Source organism: Ictalurus punctatus, chromosome 10 (genome assembly GCF_001660625.3).
Source record: "Ictalurus punctatus breed USDA103 chromosome 10, Coco_2.0, whole genome shotgun sequence".
Lineage (NCBI taxonomy): Eukaryota > Metazoa > Chordata > Actinopteri > Siluriformes > Ictaluridae > Ictalurus > Ictalurus punctatus.
In genome coordinates this window covers 23,835,929-23,857,298 of record NC_030425.2, presented here as the reverse complement: position 1 = coordinate 23,857,298, position 21,370 = coordinate 23,835,929, and the positions used below count along the sequence as shown (strand labels likewise).

At 36.9% G+C, this 21,370-nt stretch overlaps 2 protein-coding genes across 2 annotated transcripts; both read right to left on the bottom strand.

Moving 5' to 3' along the window:
• Positions 1-93: 93 nt before the first annotated feature.
• btbd10b (BTB (POZ) domain containing 10b) lies at positions 94-13,069 on the bottom strand. The gene is made up of 8 exons (XM_017478077.3): positions 12,909-13,069; positions 9,318-9,514; positions 6,193-6,460; positions 5,958-6,060; positions 3,318-3,438; positions 2,319-2,516; positions 2,066-2,176; positions 94-1,124 (listed from the first exon to the last, which is right to left on the bottom strand). The coding sequence occupies exons 2-8, from the start codon at positions 9,469-9,471 to the stop codon at positions 799-801; spliced, it is 1,281 nt and encodes a 426-aa protein (XP_017333566.1). The 5' UTR covers positions 9,472-9,514; positions 12,909-13,069; the 3' UTR covers positions 94-798.
• A 334-nt stretch (positions 13,070-13,403) lies between these two features.
• Positions 13,404-14,433, bottom strand: pth1b (parathyroid hormone 1b). The gene is made up of 3 exons (XM_047157967.2): positions 14,303-14,433; positions 14,087-14,186; positions 13,404-13,986 (listed from the first exon to the last, which is right to left on the bottom strand). The coding sequence occupies exons 1-3, from the start codon at positions 14,355-14,357 to the stop codon at positions 13,782-13,784; spliced, it is 360 nt and encodes a 119-aa protein (XP_047013923.1). The 5' UTR covers positions 14,358-14,433; the 3' UTR covers positions 13,404-13,781.
• Between the last annotated feature and the right edge of the window lie 6,937 nt (positions 14,434-21,370).

The following is a 21,370-nucleotide window of genomic DNA, read 5'->3' as shown; positions in this document are numbered from 1 at the left end:
TGCACACAAACTCAGATTTCCGCTTCGGAAGCTTTGAATCTTTGGACGTGCAAAGTCAAGAGGCACATGATATCACACCGACTGCACAACAGCTTAAGGTTTACCACACAAGCCTGCGTGTTATAACTTTATTTATACAATGACTCAAGCTCTGAACAGTGGGATTTTGAACACATAAATTCTGTAACACTGCATCCATTCAACAGGCGAACGCAACTCCTTCGGCTATGGAGGAGCTCCGGAGGGGAATCATCAACCCGGGATTGACAGAGCTTTTTTTGTGTTGGAAAAAAAATATTAAATGATTGTTACACAGTGACACCACCCAGGATACATATCATAAAACTTATCAAAAAAGATAAGAAATCAATGCAATTATAATATAATGGAAATGGAAAAGTAGTAGTAGTAGTAATAATAATAATAATTATTATTATAATAATAATTATAATAAGCCCAATTACAAAATAAGTGAGGTTGCTTATATAATTTCAAACAACAAAAAATAAGAAAAGTTCCTTTGGTCAAGTAAGACAAAAAAAAAAAAAAAAAAAAAATCAGAAAGAAAGAAAACAGGAGAGCACTGCCCATGCCAGTATCCCGAGTCCCCTCTTGTTTTTTTGTTTTGTTTTGTTTTGTTTTTTTAACCTTTACATAGTACAGTAGACTAGCTTGTTGAAGCTCTAAGGCTGTGAAAGGAGGTGCAGAAGGCAATCTGGTTAACGGTGTCACTCTCGCGCCATGCTGCAGCATGCTGTGGGAGAGGAGAGGAAGAACAGGGGAGGAAGGTGTGTGCATTCAGAGTGCAGGCGAGGCAGCGTCGGCGTCAGGCTCGTAGTTGTTGCTGTAGTGGGGTCCTGGAGCAGGGTGATTAGGCAGAATGTCCAGCTCGTCCACCTGAGGGCCGGGGTGCAGCACCACCAGCTGGTCCTGTGGAATGTCGGCTGCTGCTGCTGCCAGGTTTGTGATGGATTTGCTCTTCACGCACTGGAAGTCCACGTGTCGGCTCTTACCCTCCTCCTTCTCCCAGGACATGCGGATGAAGGGCCTCTGCACGTAGTTGTAGATGACCTCGGGTCTGCCACCAGGCCTCTTCTTCACCTTTTCTTTGTAAGTGGGATATCCTACAAAAAATTATTTCTAGATATAAACTTCTCATTTAAATAAATTGGGGCAAATATTGCATCTTTTTTAAAGGCTTTCTTTTTTAATAACCTGTGAACTAATCAATAATCAGTGAACAAAGTGATGTAATTTACCGGTCAACTTTTTACTGTAATAACATTTTTAAAACTATATATTGTATGCATTTTAATCTTGGTAAAACTGTTTTCATAATACAGCACTTAACTATCATTTTAATCATAATGAGAAAAATGTCAAAAACTAACTTCCATTGGACAAATAAAGTTCCCAAAAAGTACCAAGCAGTTTGGGTTTCCAAATTAGGTTGCATAACAAGCCAAAATAAATAAATAAATAAATAAATAAAATAAAATAAACACACAAGTGCATTACATGGTTTATAGTAAACTGGCCATTTTCACAATTTACTTATTTTACTAAATTTATTTTCAGCCAAGTTTTAATAATAATAATAATAATAATAATAATAAACTATATTTTATAAAGCACCTTTAAAAGCAGCTTCTCAAAGTGCTGTACACAAAAGACGCAGTACACAGAAAAATAAAAACATATAAAAGTTAATAAGAACAACCCAAATGCAAGTTTAAAAAAGTGTCTTAAGCTGAGCTTTAAAAATACCAAAGGTCTGAGCCAAAGTTTTATCCAAATGGTAAATTCATTTATTGGAGCTGAAACCCCCCCCCAACCCCCCCCCCCAAAAAAAAAAAAAAAAAAAAAAGTTAGAAAATCAAGCATTTGCTTTTGAGTTATGATGTTCTGCCCAGCGTCTCCTGAAACTCGTTTATTGTTTGACAAAACTTTTCGTTTCAGTGGTGTAAATGAGCAGTTAGCAAAATTTAAGTAAAATACAAACTTTAGACTTTATACAAAGGCCATGAACAATTATGCATACTACAAACAAAATGAAGAAGCTTACCTTCAATGCCTAATCTAATTTTCTTGAGTCCTCGTTCTTTTAAAACTGATTTGGCCACATCTCGGTTTTCAATGTACTTGAAGAAGCGGTAAAGTTTTGTACTGTATATTACTGAAACACAAGACAGAGGATGATGTATTTAGCCAAGGGAAATGTCATTTTGAAGAAATGCAACAAGTTGGGGTGTGTGTGTGTGTGTGTGTGTGTGTGTGTGTGTGTGTGTGTGTGTGTGTGTGTGTGTGTAGCCACTCACTCTGTGAATACTCCTCTCCCATCTGGGGTGGATACTCCTCATCCCAGTCCACCACGTCATCATCTGTGAGCACAACAATGTGACACTCCCTCTCTCCGCTCTGAGCGCTGGCCACCATCAGCGGCAGCACCATCTCTTCAAGGTAGAACTCAAATTGCTGCCGCGCACCGTCATTCGACAACTCGTGCATCAGAGCACCTAAGGGCAAACAAAAAATCAAATACACATGGACAGATGAAAAGCTACATGCACCTTTCATTTAAAAGTACAGTCCAGCAATAGTTCAGAGTTATATATCTTTTATGACCGCTGCTTTCAGTGTTTACTGCAGGCAACAATTTCAACACATTTCCTTATACTTCAGCTTTTAATCGAAGATATTTGTGACCCAAGCTCTAAATTTATATAATTTGTCTTTTCAGAAATTGTAGTAGTTTCTCAGGCGCAGAATTAACGCTCATGTGTCGAGGCTGGGCGATGTGACAAAAATATCATATCACAATTCGCAAAAGCATTTCTACGTTCTATGATATGAATCATGATAAATATATAGGTTTGCAAATGACACATTTAAAAAAATAAAATTAAAAAAAACATTCAATGATACATTATTAAATGTGCACAAAAAAATTGTTTTCTTTTTACTTTTATCTTAAAAAATTCATAATATATAGATAACCCTGAAACTGAGGGAAAAAAGATCATTCTAAATATTAACAGTTCACATCACCTTGGCTGCTTTCAGTGAATCTATAGTTTTTTTTTAACATTAAAAATGACATCCATAATATCTTAGAAAAGCATATTGTGACATAAATTATCCAGATATCAATATAATATCACAGCACTAGCATGTGGGAACTGTGGTCTGTGTCACCAAGTCAGTGTAAAACAAGAGCAATTAACAAAATTAGTAGAAATCACCTTTACATTACTGAAATAAATCCAAATAAATATCTCCATGTGTAATGCACAGAATGATGCAGAGCATGTACTCACTTAGGTCCCTGCATTTGATCGTGCTATAGTCAAAAGAGATGCACAAATAGTCGCATGCTTCCCTCAGCTCAGGAATGGAGATTCCATCCGGACAGCGGATTATCCCAGTTTTGTAGTAATCCTAGCAGTTAGAGTGAAGGCGTTAGACATTAGAGAGGCAGCATTCAAATACATCTGTCCCTAAAACCATAATGACATGAGTATCAGGCCTTGCAGCATGCTGAGACTTTTATACAGTGCTGGAGAGATTAAGATCACTCGGCTATAGTTATGAATAAGCTTTCCGTGGCCACAGGGGGATACGGTTTCACCTCCCACTCGCATTCAAATTACTTTCATCGTACATCTCTGAATTGCAAGCTAGAAAAATGGCTTTGAGGCAGAGGTCAACTACCAAATGTACTTAATAAGACTTGAGAAAGCACGGTCACAATCCTGTAATGCAAAAGTGTTGTATTTGGTGTCCTGGATTGAACCTCTTTACATAACCATCTGTAACAGACACCAGAGTGTCTGTCTGTTTGTTTGTTTGTTTAACACTATGCTAGCGTATATGGCTATTTTCATGGCGAGTAATGTCTAAGGGACTCTATATAAAGGTTTTTAAAATCTATTTTTCCTAAAAGCTCTAACATAGCATTAGGTTTGACTTTGTTACAAATTTCTTCCAGAGTGTTGACTGAATAAAAAAGGTTTCGCACGGGGTTAAGACCCATACAGTCTAATAAAACATGTTTCAAGGATAATGAATTCTGGCAGAAGGTACATGTTCTCCTAATATTAAAAACCTGTGCGTCATCCTGGAGTGAGCTATTCGACAGCGGGTGTAGACAATCTGATTCCAGCGATTTGAAAACAATAGGGCTTTTGCTTTTGTTTCTTTTGTAAACAATAAGGCTGATTTCATGGATTTTGTTCATGGTGCATTGGTCCCACTCAGTTTGCCATTTATTGTTAATAAACGATTTTATTATGGGTTTTAGGTTTTTCAGTGGGAGGTATTGGACACTTTTTGAAATCCGCTGATAATGCTTTTTTGCAGCAATGTCTGCTTTGTTTTTTCCCACGATTCCACAGTGTCCCAGCAGATATAAAAATTTTGGGCCTCCAGATCCGACAATTTACAAACAATCTATACAAGCGTTGGGTGATTTTTTTAGGGATGACAGTGCTTGAAGACATGATTTTGAATCTGTAATTATCAGAAAGTTGTTCTGTTGCATAGTCTTTATGAAGTCCACTGCTAAGACTATAGTGTTTACCTCTGCTGTAAAAAGCTGTGGTTGGGGGTGGATATTCCTTTTTTTTTTTTGATGACTGATCACGAATGCAGATGATACATGGTCTTCAGATTTTGATCCATCTGTATACATAGCGGTATGTGATGGATATATTTCTCTAACATAGAGTTGTTGTTGAAAGTCATTTGGGTGGGTTTCAGATTTTTTGTTAGGTCTGAAATTATTTTTGTTTTTTTTAAAGCTCCAGGGGGGAGATTATACAGAAATATTCCAGTATGCTCAGATCTGCTTTGAGATTTTGTAAACATGGTTTGATCCGTAGTCCAAAAGGTCGGATGTGTCTTGGTTTTTGTTTGTATAGGCTTGAAGAAGGGGTTGGGAAAACGGGATGGTAGACACCAGTGTGTGATTACAGCATGGGTTTGGCTACAGCTTAATGAGACAAAGCTGATGCAAAGGTTTTATCTCCATTATGACAATGCACATGCTGAAACTGTCACACAATGTTACCCAAAACATGTATTTTTTTGTTTTTTTAAAAAGTAAATTAACAGGGATGAAAATGCTCTCATTGAATGGAGCAACTTTTGTTGGTATACCAGGGACAGACAAATCAGTAACCCAAATGGCAAACAGATTTCATGTCTGGGCTATTCATGTCTTATTTATTTATTTATTTATTTATTTATTTATTTGTAGTTGCTTGATGGACAAGCAGGTTCGACAACCAAAGAAATTAAATGCCTGCTGCACCTATGCGCATGGGCTGAGACGTGATCTGGCTGATTGTAGAACAGTTCATACTAGGCAGATTAAATGACCTATGACCATTTCAGAATCAGAAACCGAGCACAAAGTGGTCATATAACTCTCCTGCTAGCACAAAATTGTCCCCTCGGTGTTAAACATAAAGAGAAATTAAAGACACTAGCCAGATTCAAATATTTTACTTTACAGCCCATCTGCAATAAGTTCCCCATTGACTGGATGACTTTTTGTTGAGGTCACACACAATGTGCTTCATCAAAACCTTTATTAGGCGAAGATAATGACTATGGCCACACAGTCATTCTCTCCCCAGGAATTCATTCATTCATCCATACACTCATTTATTTCCCTTAGTCTTAACTTAACTAGTTAATTATCTGGCCATACATTACTGCATTATGCTAGCTACCATTTATTTAGCCAATTCAATTAGGGTTCTGGGCAACTCAAACATGAGACTGGCCAGCACAATGGAGGAGTTTCCACTTGCCTAGTAGTCTAGTTAATGAATTTACTGTTCCACCCCTGCTCATCAAAGTTAGGCAATTATTGTCAGCAAACTTTCATACTGACATAAAGGTAGCATGGAGTAAAAGCAGTATGGTGTAGTCTTTCAGCAGAGTAAACTTACCAGAATGGCCCTGAACACAGTGGAACTGATGCCCTCTGCCACCTCGTACTCCCCCTTCTCATTGGGCCGTGTGAAATTGTGTTCTCGCCCTGAACCAAACATTCTATAAAACAACATACAAACAAGATTTAATCATGAAGATTTAATCCATCTCATCATTTCTAAAGTAACGTTAAATTTTTGCTAATATTTTGCTACATATTACAAGCTGTATTAAAAGGTTGTTAGGACAAACCTGCCCAGCATAGTATTCGGTTGTGCGGTAAAGATGGAGGGGTCTACCACAAAGCGTGTGTTGTCCACAATAAGCGTGACCCTCTCTGAGGTGCGCATGCTACGAGCTCCTTCCTTGACGTTTTCGTAAACAAACACCATCTCACCCGTGCCCATGCTCTTAAAGGTGCCCTCCGTGCTGGACAGGCTGCTGTTGCGACTGCTGGAACCACTGGGAGAGACTCTCTGAGGCCTGGGGCTGTTGGGCCGTGATGAGCCACTCTCCCGTTCTGCACAAACACATGACCAATACAGAAATGAGCAATTATAATAATCAGATTAGTAATCTGATGAAAATAAATCAGATTACACTTATGGTAAACATTATGTTGGGTTGAAATGCACTGTGTTTTTGCCGACTCTTTACTTGGCTAACGCAAAATTATATCCAACGAAGATTGTTGGCAAGGTATAATACAAATCAGTTTAAAAAGTTTTAATCAACAAAAGTTTACCTTTAATGGTTTGTGGCTAAAATGTAGTTAAACGTGTTGCACAAGAGCAGGAAGAAGAACAGAACTGGCACATGCTAATATAAACAGGATAATAATTAATAATGAGTCATTATCTTTTATTTCAAAACAAACAATTTCTATGGATAAATAATGGCTCAACAGACAGACCTTGCTTGAAACAAAAGTTACACTGAGAAAGACGGGTGCCAACAGTTTCCTTGCTAACAGTACCAGGTAATCACAGATGAATGTTTCTTGTGTACATTGCATTATTGATGAAACATCAATATGCCAGTGGTCCTACTTGCACACTGACACCAACAAACACACTGGCATCACACGGTCACTATGGATTATTTTGACAATTGATTAGATGACCCTTTCTTTCGATTAATAATCGAGCAGTTAATATCATATGACACTTTAAAACCTACTTGTACAGATAATTGTAATCATTTGTTTTTTCCTAAATAAATGCTACATACGTGTTCTTTAAATATACTTTGTTATACTAAAATTCTGACTTTTTAATGAGAAATATTTCCCCAACAATTACTGTATTTTCTATAATGTTTAATGTACTGTGTATATATAAAAATGTTTCAATTGCATGGCATTCCTGAACATAAATACTACAGTATCTGTACCATAACTGTTTCTCACTGTAAGGGGGAGAAGGAAGAGAAATTTAAGTAAATACTTATCACAGTAAATACTTATTCTCAGTTTAAAATAATAAAAATAATTTGACCGATTTGTTATAGCCAAGTTTAGTTAAAATCATCCATTACTGAAAACAAGATGTTATAAAAACATGTTGATAATCAGGGTTGGGAAGGTTACTTTAAAAATTTATTCCATTACAGTTACAATTACTTCATAAAAAAAAAAATAAAAAAAAATTCAGTAATGTAATGTGATTATTTATCTAATTACTTCAAGGTCACATATGTAAATAAATCCAAGAGAAAAGCAAACTGACCTAAAATACTTTCATTTAGAGCTTAAAAACATGTTCAAAGTTTGGATTTGTTTCAATAAAATAAATAAAATAAATAAATAGTTTTTATGCGCACACATGATTTTTATGGTTTAAACCATAAACACATCGTAATGAAACTAAAGCCGAATCCCAAATTTAGAAAAACTGGCCAGACGCTTTAAGGTCTGAAAAAGAGGACATGTTCGGGAAAAAGAGGACGTATGGTCACCCTAACAAAAGCATTTCAGAGAACAATGTGTTCATTTCTACCAAATTAACTTTGCTCAAAATTTATTTGCGCATGTACCAGGAGATTGCTCATGTGAGCCATGACTGGCAAGAGAGAACCAGACCTATAATAATGCAGCTGTCTGTACTGTATTACGTCAAAAGATTAATTTCTTTGCTTTTAAATGGAAAAAAAAAATTGTAATCCTGATAGTATTCCCATTTTTTACTAAATGTACCTGTAATCTGATTTTTTTTTTTATGTAACGGCTTACAGTTACGAGTTTTTTGTGTCCTGATTACAGATCATCATTACATGTATTCTGTTACTCCACAAGCCTGTATATAATACAGTCCCTCCAGAGTTTTGCGACTGCAGAAATTCATGCAAAATCAAGGAAAAGCAATATAAGGAATTACCTCCGATTTTCTACAGATTTGGGCCAAGACGCGTCATGTGACGGCATCACAACGCGCATTGTCACAGCGCACTTCGATTCACATTTAAAAGTACAGCTAAAAGGTCTCATTTACCAAAAAGACATCACTATGAAAGACTGCAAAACAATTTTGTGCAATTGCAATCTCGCCAATTCAAGTAGTTTTCCATAAAAAAAAACCCTGATATAGCGAGCTCTTTCTTCCTATAGTGCAAAATGAAATAGACCAAACTAAGAATGTACGCAAGGTAATATTCGACATCTATTCTGTCTATAGTTGAGGGTTGCAATTAACGATCATTTTTGATAATCGATTAATTCTTTTATTAATTGATTAGTTGGATTAAACGATCAATTTTTATTTTCTGTAAAAAAAAAAAAAAATTTTTTTTTTGGGGGGGGGGGGGGGGGGGCATTATTTCACATTCTGCCCAATGTTCATGCCCAATGTTCTTCAAACATTGTGCAAATTGAAGGCTATGAAAAAGGTATTAAATGTATCTATGTGGGTTATACTACACATTGTGCAAAGGATTTTTTAAAATATTAACATAATATTTTGAAAAAATAAATAAAAAATAAAAACAACTGATTGTCCACAAGCTTTAAAGCTGAAGTTAAATCACTATATTAAATATTATTTCTAAATATAGCGTCAAACAACATATTTGATCAAAATGAACATGTTAGTCAGAGATATATAATGAAATTTGTTGTCGATTATTTCCAATTAGTTTTGTTTATTATTTTCGGTTTTTTAGTTGTTGCAGCCCTACTATTGTTAAATGGTGATGAAAATATTAAGGGATAAAACATTACTTGTCTCTCTACAAAGTACAGTATCTATCTGCTTCAGTGACTCAGCCCTCGGTCACAGCTGCTCCAGTGAATTTCCATTTAAAAAAAATAAATAACGAACTACTGCAAGTTTGAAACAGCCACAAAAGTATCAGTATGAGTAATCAGGGAAGTGAAATCTTACCACTAGTGTGTTGTCGTGTGGGTGAGGTGACATTGCGGATACAGGGGGTGAGCTGGCCTTCCCCTCGCTCGTGAGAGGAGTCACGTGAACGATCGCTGGAGCGTCGACGATCCCTGGAGCGCTCACAGCCTCCACTTGCACTGTGTAGGCTCATCTTTACCTGCTCAGCCTCGAGTCCAGACAAGTGGGCCGGGCCACTGAGGAGGAGACGACAAACAAAATATCTGATGACTTTAGGTGATTTGACTTAAGCCTGAGGAGACGGGTATTTTTATTTTCATTGTAGCGGTAACCTTAATATTGTTTCCTCAGTTAACATTTAAACTTTACCATAACATTGTCAAATGAAAGTTCTTCAGATTGACAATGTCCATTAAAGGAGGAGAAATGCTTTAGTTAATTTAGAAAAAAAAAAAAAACAACTCTTATGTAATATTTAAGAAGGATTAAAACATTTAAAAAGGAATTAAAACAAATGACAATAAAATAACATCAGGTGATTTTGAAAAAGTCTAAAACTATTCAGATTAAGCTGCCTAAAATGTATTTTCTTTTTTCTTCTTCCATCAGCTACATATAGACTGAACCTAACAATAACCAAATCACTAAAATAAGACTAAAACGATGTATTTTCAAACATTTAAAACAATCTAAATCAGATGTCAGAATTTACACTGCAATTAAGAGGTCAAGCAGATTTTAAATAAACGTAAAAAGTAATGTTTTGTTAAACGCTCAGCTTCTTCACAATCCTGATGCAGTAAACATACGCCTTCAGTTTTCATTTAAAAACCAGGAAATACCAGAGATGTTTTTCCATCTAGAGGGATTTCTAAATATACACAAACAATGAAAGGAAAAAAATTACTGCAGGCCATATCCGGGTCCAGGCAATACTTCATAAATTGTCTGTAAAGCAAATGCGATTTTTGTTCAAAATATCTAAACACAAAGCGCCCTTGAGGTAGGAAAGGTCTAATTTGAAGTGATGTGTACAATTTCAATCAATATGTAACCAATATAAAAATTCAATACATTTTAAATCTTTGTGACCAATCACTGACCACTATTTTTTCCCCCAATGACTTATTACCACATCACCCCTGTCTGTCCCACCTGTGCACTTCTTTTCTGTTTGTTTTCAACTCTATTCACAAGTAATAAAAGCGAGTTATTCCATCTGTCACCTCTTCCTTTGTGGATCTTTCCACTTCCATACTCAGTACCACTGTTTCTTTTGTCTGCCTTCTTAATAGAAATTACCATGTTTTCAAAATATGTAAATAATCACTAGAATGTTTCCTAAATGAGTAAACAATTTGTGGTTCCATGACCAAAAGATGTCTTCTTCGGATAATAAACAAATTATAATATTATTTTCTATTTAATTAAAATTCTACCCTATGCGTGTAAACAATCGTCCTTTTCACGCAACATGTTTTGTTATGCAAATGATAGAGATGATTCAAATTAGAAAATGGCATCATCTGGCAACTTCTAGAGAACGTGTTAGCTACGTTCCCAGAAAAGGTTTGGCGACAATGATTGCTGTGGGGTGTTTTAAACTGTAAGCAGCTGATGTGACCTCTGAATGATTGATGCAAGTCATTTGAAATTTAACAACTCCGAGCCAAAGCGTGGGCATTTAGTTAATCATTCAAAGCAGGATAGGGAAGCGAGACCTATTTTAAGGATTACGTAAACATGTACTTCTAAGCTTCCCGCTTTGTTTTAAGAAGTTCAGTGTGTATTTGGAAAGAATCAGTTTAACACCAGTTGACAAATTTCATTGTCACCAGTATTGCTCAACTCGTGTTTACAGATAATATGACAGTGAGATTCCGGTCACTATATACACTTAACGGTTGAGGAACCAACACTAAAGAAATATTAGACAGTATTACTATCATAATAGCAACTGTACAAACCTGAAGTAGGATGACACCACCACAAGAAACACCAAGTTATAATAACTGAATTTCTTGCTACACAGGTTGTTAACTATTACTTAAAGGTGCATTAGTTAAGATTAGTCTTATTTTTTGTCCTAGGATTAGGTCTCCAATGGTCACTTTTCCATCGCACAGTACAACTAGACTCTGCTCTGCTTGCTTTTTGGGGGATTTCCACTGTGGATAGTGCCTGGTACCTTGGTCGAGGATCCAAGAGAGCCGAGCCGATACTAAATGTGAGCCAGGTGCTGAGGGAGTAGGAAATTCTCCTTAAGGAGTGGTTCTGTATTCTGTCTGAATGTGTGTCATTTAATACATACTTTGTTTATGGTAATATTCCATTAATCAAAAATTATTCACTGTTTCTCTCATTACAGATGAAATTACACAGGTTTCGGTCTAAGATTTTTCCATCTAAGGCGTTTATCGAAGTCACTCCTGTCACGACTAAATCTTTTGGTTGTGGAACGTGTTATTTTACATCCTTAACAGGGTTAGTGTTCAGTGAACAGGAAAGGCATGTGGAACACAGCCTGATCGTGTATTTGTACATTACTCCTGCATGAAGGCGAGTGGAAGATGGCACCCATGTAGAGGTGGCACGAAACCGCAGTGGAAAAGCAAGTTCAGAAAAGTAAAGTGAGACAAGCCGTACTGTGTGGTGGAAAAGTGGCTGTAGGTCTGTTCCTATTCATGAAGTCCCGCCCCCTGGATCTTCGTTGGCTCATAGTGTCTATAAAATGACTGACAGCAGGAACATCCACCAAAACACACGAGACACTCTGGACCAGAAGTCTGTTTTCCAAACGTTTTTCCCCCCTTCACCGACTTAATCCATTGTTTTTTTAAAATCATGTGTTACATATCTTCCAAGTCGTTTTTACACGTAAAGAATTTTTTAAAAACGAATATTGCACATTTAATAGTTGTACTACGCCTCTTAGGTCGGCTATTAAACGAGATTTAAACCACATCATTCAAGCCCAAAGAAAACAGAATGCTAATAATTTAATCGCCAAAAAATATTTAAGAAGAATGCCAAGCTAGCAAAGAATATGTAGTTCGTTACTTACATAATGTCTAAATAAAACCAAATAACAGTTCTGACTCCATTCAGTGACCTGGCATCATCAATCCCCGGTATAACCAATGGTGGCTTCGTATCTACTTCATTACACAATCCTGGAAGTTGTCACATCCCGAGCAGCTAGCTAACAAATTATTATTTACTATCAATTTTATTTTCCTTCGTGTTTTAGCCATAGAATTTTTTAGCTAGCAAAAGACCTCTTTAAACATTCATAACGGAAGTTGGCTAGTCAGCTAGCTATGTTTCTTCATTCAGGTAACGTCAGGTAACGTTAGCTACCTAGCTTCAAATACACACACTCCACAAAGTTATCCATGAACTCTGTAGATAGATATCGAAATAACCTCTTCGCCTATCGTACTATCAGGCTGCGAACCGACTTATGCGTTCAGCCTAACCGCTCTCTAATCTTTCTGTGGCGAAGAGGAGAGCTAAAAAGCTAACAAGTTAGCCCATTTTTTAAAAAGGAATTCGAGTCACGGCAAAAGTAAAACATCCAAAGCTAACAATGAAAACTCTTATTGTGATTAAAAGTAAGCTGTTTCTTACCTTTATACCGTCACAAGCATTGATATTCGAATCAATGTTACTGGTAAAAGAGCCAAGTCACCGAGGGGCAACAATAAAATTATGAAACATTCCACATATGCGTCCGCATTTTCCAAAAATCAATCCTGTCTGACTGGTTCTGCTGACAGGAAATAACTGTAGACCCAGGCAAATCTCGCGAGAACTGGAAACAGCGCCGCATCAGTCCAATTTTAAAAATGTCCACTATCGCGAGACGTGTAGACCGACGCTCGCGCACCTGGAGAATTGCCGTGTTGGGCTCTACAATGCTGTTTTACATTATTGTTTTCTCTCGTAAACAAACAAAAAAGTATTTTTGTTGTCGTGTAAACCTTTTTAAAAGACTTTAAATATAGTCATCAATAATGCAGAACATATCTGGTTGGTCCAAGACATTTTAAGATACAATTATTGTTTTTATTTTATTATTTGTAAAAATAAAAATGCAAATAAATAAAAAATAAAAATAATTAAAAAAAAAAACGTTTTTATTTGGGCTACGTCAACATTGCATAATAAAACGACATAAAAAATACTTAAATTAAATATTCTAATAGAAGGCATACAGAAGAACCTGTGTCCTTCCTTGTCCTTGTCCTCTTTACATTTAAACTAATTTGTACAACTAGTCAAACGTTTTCAAAGTTGAATTTATGTCACTGAAACAATTAAATAAATTACTACAAAATAATAAATAAAACAAATGGCAAATTAGTGCACTTAATCAATAAAGACTTAACACAGAGACAGGAAAATTTGACTGATCTCTGTGGCATTAAAACATAATACACTTTTTTTTCCTTTTTTTTTTTTTTAAATGAAGGTAAGACAAAACAGAAGCAGTTCCCACTGTTAAATTGATATCTGCACTGGACTGTTCCAGGCTTGGAAAACTGAAGAAAGATTCCTGGTTTTCCCCTTTTGTCCTTTCTGTGAGTCATTGATACTGGGTATGATTACAGTCTTCAGCTTTACTTGAAGCCAGTCCTGTCTTTCCACTGTTTGCTTGTGTTCTCCAACATTGTGCATCAGCTGGACTTCACTGATGGACCTCTTACTGTGAGAAGTGTGAATTGTTGTTCAGTCAGCAACCAGTTACAAGCAAAGTAAAGCTGTCAAAATACACTAAAATTTATCAAAACAACAAATCATCTTACCTGATTGGTAGTCCTTCCAAATGTACTAGACTGCAAAGACTCCAGAACAAAATAATTAAAATAGCTTTATCCATTGTATGTACTGGAAATATTTTATTGGCTTCAGGGAGTTAAGAAGAAATGAAGAATAAAGAATTAGTTACTTGAATAAAAAGAATGACAAAACATTTAACTGTGACTTGGGATATTAAATTGATTTTAACACAATCAACTTACAAAACTGTGATTTGCTGTTGCAATTTCCAACGAAGCCCCATGTGTCGGTCACCATTTCAGTTGTGGTCGGTGCTGGTGTCTTTTCTTTTTATTCCCAAGCCCCTCCCCTTGGTCATTGATGAGCAATCCCGATTATTGATGGTGATGTCACCACGTGCTTTGATGCTTTGGGAAAAGGCATGTATATGACGACACCTCCAGTAACCCTCCACCACTACCACTTTTGTTTTCAACACCTTGACTAAGACCTCTTGTGATCAAACTGTCATCAAACTGATACAATATATGGATGTTTATGTAGCATATGTACTTCCATTAGATGGAAGGTGGAAGATGGTGGAAGGCAGAAGATCTTACAAAATATCTTGATTGTATTTGCTTTAAATCTCAGGTTCAGAAGACAAACTTTGAATAAAAAGAGACAAATGACACAAATTATATTATAATTATTACTGATACTACTTCTGTAAATAACTTTTGTCTAGGTCATTTGTTGTATTCACTGTTTCTTTCTTCTTTTAAAAAAAAACTTGTTCTGGGGTGGGAGACATTCAAAGAAAAAGCAAGCAAAAAGAAAGCACAAAGAAACCAAAGTGGGGGGAAAAGTCACAATAATAATAATAATAATAATAATAATAATAATAATAATAATAATAATAATATAGCCAGGCTATTTACAAAATACACTTCTAGCCTTTATTCAAGATAGAATGCATGATAAAATGCACAGTAGAACTTGCTATTTATTTCTTTTCTTTTTTTTTTATTACCACAGTAAAAGACATGACTCCCATTTTATCCATGGTACCATAATTTGGATGTTGCAAATTGATTACCATATTTGCCATATATGCATAGCAAAACAAGGTCTTCCTGATGCTTGCATGATCTATGATGATCTATGGGAAGTGGACAAGCTTGTCATACTCTTGTGGGACACATTGGATAACCATGAGAGAAGTTTTCTAAATGTGGCAGAGGAATGGCTATGTCATGACACAAGTAGTAAGTCCTAGAAAACATCCAGCGTGATATATGGTACAACGAATCTCTTGTATAGTATTGAAACTCTTTTGTCTGAGGTCAGCTGACCATTGCATGGTTGCTTTCTTTCCCAACAGCGCATACTGTATCTTAACTTTGACTCCTTAATTAGTAAGGGTAAGCTATTTCTTCCAAATCAGGAAGGGAGAGCTTACAGATTGAGGTCGAAAGGACTGCACCCCCGAGGCCACATGGCATAGTGCGTAGCAGGGCATTTTTCGGACAACATTCAGCATCTCTTTCAAAGGGCAAAGATTGATTTGTGCATTGTGTGATATGTAAAAGCATTGGTAGGTCAGTATGGTGCCATTGAGTGCTATGCATCTATTAATAATAGTAGCTTATTTGGTGGGTGGTCCGCATGACATCATACTGCTCTTTTTATTTTCTTTAAGTAATTTCAATTTGGGGAAGGCAGAGGAACTTTAGGTAAAGTCAAGCAGTTTAAGTCAATTAAAACATAGAAATAACCATTATTTAAACTTAATGAGAAACTGTATTTGTATAAAGAAGGGTCAGTTTAGGCAAATAAAACAATCCTGCTATAATAAATAGTAATCTTAATAAATCATCTTAAATTTAAGTTAAATTTTTTTCACCAATTTCATCTTCATGTTTAGGCCTTAACTTGTTAGAAGGAGGAGTAGTAGAGGCCACGTATTTATATCTTAACTTAGCTTTACTATTTATGTTTTGTGGGTTTTTATGAAGGATATATGTAAGAAGAAAAATATTTACATGTTTAATGGAAAAGAGCTGCAAGAAAAAAATCTGCCTTAGATAGCTACATTTGCAATTTTCTAAAATTGAACAGCTTTCACATGGAACACAAAGGATATATCTCAGGATTTTTTTCTGTATGTGAACAGCTCTGCCCTCCCACCTAACGCTGCCCTTGATGAGGCTGAGCACTGATTAAACTGAGCCTGCAGCACAAGTGGAATCCACTGCTAAATTGTTCTCATTACCTCATGCAAGTACAATGTGTGTCATCCCACTAATGGTATGTCGCTGCAGTAGTGTGCACAGGAACCTGGCAGGGATTAAGGTGAAGAATTGCTTACAAACGATTAACTGGGGTCACCCCCATGTTGGAATGACAGCCATGCAGCAATAAAAATCATACAGGTCTCCCTCTAAAGGTGGTACACAAAAAAATAAATCTATATATAACCTTTTGTTACTTGCGCTTGGTATGGCCCTTTGTTAATAGACAATGTTCTATTTATATCTGTAAGAATGTGAAATTTTGCACATGTGAGAAAGAGGCATCCTCCCAAGCATTTCAGTTATTCTCAGCAAGTCATAAATACTGCATGCCTGTATTATTTACTGCACTGAATACCTCTTAGACCAGAAAGTGACAGTGTAAGCATGTGCTGTAATATCACCCATGCCTTATGTGATAACATTATTTTATTAAACATTGTGCCCCTTTGAGGATCAAGATCTTGTTGTGGTGAAGGGGCTTGTGTAATTCAGTGAACCTTGGGGCTATGCCACTTACAGCCACCCTCGGTGAACAGACATGAAGGGAGACGTCAGACAAAGAACATTCTTAAAGGCTATCATGAAAGGTACACAAAAGACAAGTGACCCCATTCTGGTTTAGGGTTACAGGGACACACCACTGGAGCCAGGCCTAGGAGCATCCGATGACAGGGCCACTTATGCAACCAGGTCTGGCTCAACCTGATGTGGGTGTGATATCATCATGTAGGCTCACAACTTGCAAGATGAAGGGTGGGGGTCAGGAGCAAGGGACAGTGGGCATCAGGCATGTGATAGACAATCTTAGAAGGACAAGACTTTTGCAATTGAGTCTGGCTTTGGGAATGTGGAATGGCACTTTGCTGGTGGGGAAAGAGCCTGCAAAGAAACTGACTAGATATAGGTATGCTTATTGCCCCATAATGGTTAAGGAAAATGTACTTTGCATGAGTGCAAGCAGGTACTCTGGCAAGACTAGCTATGACAGCATAACTAAAAAGGAGCGCCAGAAGAGAACACAGATGTGAGGGTTACCTAGGACCTAAGGCGACCGGCTACTCCGCCATCAGCCAACCTGGGTGAACATGTGAAAGTTGGGGGTGGGGGGGTCGACAGCATCCAAACATCCCAGTTCACCATGACACTCTATGCCTGTGAGCCCTCTAGATCTGCTCCTTTACCTAAGAAAAAAACTGTTCACAAAAAGCTTGACTAAACAAATATGTTTTCAGCCTGGACTTAAACACTGAGACTGTGTCTGAGTCCCCAACACTAATTGGAAGGCTGTTCCATAACTGTGGGGCTTTGTAAGAGAAAGTTCTACCTCCTGCTGTAGCCTTCACTATTTGAGGTACCAACAAATAGCTTGCACCTTTTGATCAAAGTAGGTGTGGCAGATCATTAAAGACCAAAAGTTGGCTCAGGTACTGTGGCGCAAGACCGATTAGTGCTCTATAGGTCAGTACTAGTATTTTATAATCAATGTGAAATTTAACTGGGAGCCAATGCAGTGTAGATAATATAAGGGTGATGTGGTCATATCTTCTGGTTTTAGTAAAGACACTTGCAGCTGCATTCTGGACTAACTGGAGTTTGTTTATGCTCCTACTGGAACATCCAGACAGTAAGTCATTACAACAATCCAACCTAGAGGTGACAAAAGCATGAACAAATTTTTCTGCATCATGTAGTGACACAATATAGCAATATTTCTGAAATTAAAGAAGGCTATCCTAGTAATATTTCTATATGAGCATCAAATGAAAGACTGAAGTCAATAATCACACCAAGGTCTTTTACTGTTGTACATGATGAAACAGAAAGACCATCCAGAGTTACCATGTAATCAGAAAGTTTACTTTTAGTTGCATGTGATCCTAGTAGAAGTACCTATGTCTTATCAGATTTAAGTAAGAGGAAGTTAATAAGCATCCAGTGTCTAATGTCCGTTACACATTCCTAAACTTTATTAAACTGCTGTGTGTTGTCTGGCTTTGCTGAAACATACAGCTGTGTATCATCAGCATAACAGTGGAAGCTAATTCCATGTTTTCAAATAATTTGACCCAGAGGTAGCATATACATATATATACATATATTATAAAGCAGTGGGCCTAAAACAGAACCTTGCAGAACACCAAACTTTACCTCAGAATACATAGAGAAGTCTCCATTTATATCTACGAACTGATAGCGATCAGTCAAATAAGACCTGAGCCAGGAGAGGGCTGTTCCCTTACTGCCAATAAAATGTTCTAGTCTATCAAGGAGAATAGTATGATCAGTTGTAAAGCTGCACTAAGGTCAAGCAACACAAGCAAGGAGACACAACCCTGATCAGAGGCCAGTAGTAGGTCATTTAGCACTTTAACCAGCACTTGTCTCTGTGCTATGATGAGGGCTCTATCCTGAATGATACATTTCATGAATGCTATTCCTATGTAGGTACAAGCATAGCTGCTGTGCTACAACCTTTTCTAGGACCTTTGAAATAAACGGGAGATTATGGGATGAATTTATTAATTTTAGAAGGTGTTTGATTACTTCTGGAATAATCTGTTTAAAGAAATTTGCAGGTAGGGGATCTAATATACAAGATATTGATTTTGATGAAGAAATTAATATAGATAATTTGGTCTCTCTAAGGGGAGTAAAACATTCCAATCATTGATCTGATATTGATATATTATTATTTTTAGTTATAAGACTGTCTGGTTTTAAATGAATAATCTGAGTTTTTTGTGTAATATTTAAAATTTTGCCAATGAAAAAATTCATGAAATCATCGCTGCTATATAATGATTGTGTGCAAGTTTCTGTGGTGGTTATATTCCAAGTTAATTTTGCTCCAGCATTGAATAAGAATCTAGGATTATTTTTGTTATCTTCAATTAGGGTGGAGAGAGAGACTGATCTAGCAGCACTAAGAGATTTTCTATAGTTCAGGAGACTCTCCTTCCATGCTGTTTTAAATACTACCAATTTGGTTTGACGCCATTTACGTTCTAATTGTCAAGTGGTCTGTTTTAGGTGCATGAGTGACAAAAAAAAGAAGAAGAGTATCTTAAAGAGGCAGAGTCTCTCAGAAGTAAAGATGGGATGGAATCTGGATGGAAGCATATGTTGCTCTAAAACCTGTAAATGGTTTCCTAAAATGGTGTATTTCCTCAGTTTACGGAAGAAATCGCTTTTCACAGCACTGTGCATTCAAGCTCAGTGCCTCTTTACTTCACATCATAGGAAACAAAAGAAATCAGGCAAGACCTTGGAAAAACAATTGTGGACCTTGACAAGTCTGGTTTGTCCTTGGGAGCAGTTTCCAAACGCCTGAAGGTACCTCATTCATCTTTACAAACAACAGTATGCAAGTTTAAACACCACGGGATCACGCAGCCATCATACCGTTCAGGAAGGAGATGTATTCTGTTTCCTTGAGAGTACAAAAAGTGCAGATCAACCCCGAACAACAGCATAGGACCTTGTGACGATGCTAGAGGAAACAGCTAGACGAGTATCTATATGAACAGTAAAACTAGTCCTATATCAGCATAGCCTGCTCAGCAAGGAAGAAGCCACTGCTCCAAAACCACCATAAAAAGCCAGAGTACAGTTTGCATGTGCATGTGGGAACAAAGATCTTATTTTTTGGAGAAATGTCCTCTGGTGTGACGAAACAAAAATGTAACTGTTGGGCTATAATGACCATCGTTATGTGACGAGTAAAAAGGGTGAGGCTTACAAGCCGAAGAACACCATGTCAACTTTGAAACGTGGGGGTAGCAGCATCAAGTTGTGGGGATGCTTTGCTGCAGGAGGGACTGTAGCACTTCATAAAATAGATGGCATCACAAGGAAGGAAATTTATGTGGATATATTAAAGCAACATCTCAAGACATCAGCCAGGAACTTAAAGCTGTCACAAAAGGGTCTTTCCAAATGGACAATAACCCCATGCATACCTCCAAAGTTGTGACAAAGGTATTGGAGTGGCCTTCACAAACCTCTGACCTCAATCACAAAAATTTGTGAGAAGAATTAAAAAAACGTGTGAGCAAGAAGGCCTACAAACCTGACTCAGTTACACTAGTTCTGTCAGGAGGAATGGACCAAAATTCCAGCAACTTATTGTAATAAGCTTGTTGAAGGCTACTGAAAATATCTGATCCAAGTTAATCAATTTAAATGGAAATGCTACCAAATACTAACCAAGTGTATGTAAACTTCTGACCTACTGGGAATGCAATGAAAGAAATAAAAGCTGCAATAAATCTTTCTCTCTGATACTATTCTGATGTTTCATATTCTTAAAATTAAGTAGTGAGCCTAACTGACCTAAGACAGGGAATGTTTTCTACAATTAAATGTCAGGAATTGTGAACAACTGAGTTTAATATGTATTGTCTAAGTTGTATGTAAACTTCTGACTTCTGACAACTGTAGTTCAGCCAGGACCACTCTGCTTAGAGAAACTGAATTTATTTGAAAGCTTACATAGTTTGTTATTGGTGACAGGCTTAGGCTTTAAGGGGTTCAGCATCTATGTTAGACAAAAGATGTGGTATACCTCACTGAGGCATAACTACCCCAAACTATGGCTACAAATCACATGATAAAAGTTTGGAACACAATTAAAACAATACTACTTAATATAGATATCTTCTGGGCCATACCATGCTACATGTTCAGGTGTAACATGAGGAAGCGTTGTGGAAGAAGGTGGGTTAGCAGATGTCTATTGGACAAACTGGCCAGCATAAGGTTGGATGAGCTTATATACACCATGGTTAATCGATTGTGGGTGGAGTTAACTTATTAGCTGAGCATCAGCTGATTCTGCCTGAACTATGCTTGAGCTCTATTTGATTGCTCAAGCTATATTTATAATGGTGCTGGCAGATATATCAAGTATGTCCCACAGGATGGACACCCTGGGGCAGACCCAGAACCCACTGGACAAATTATACACTATATTCATGTATGTGGACACCTGACCATTCACACTCATATGTCTTTGTTGAACACACCATTACGGAT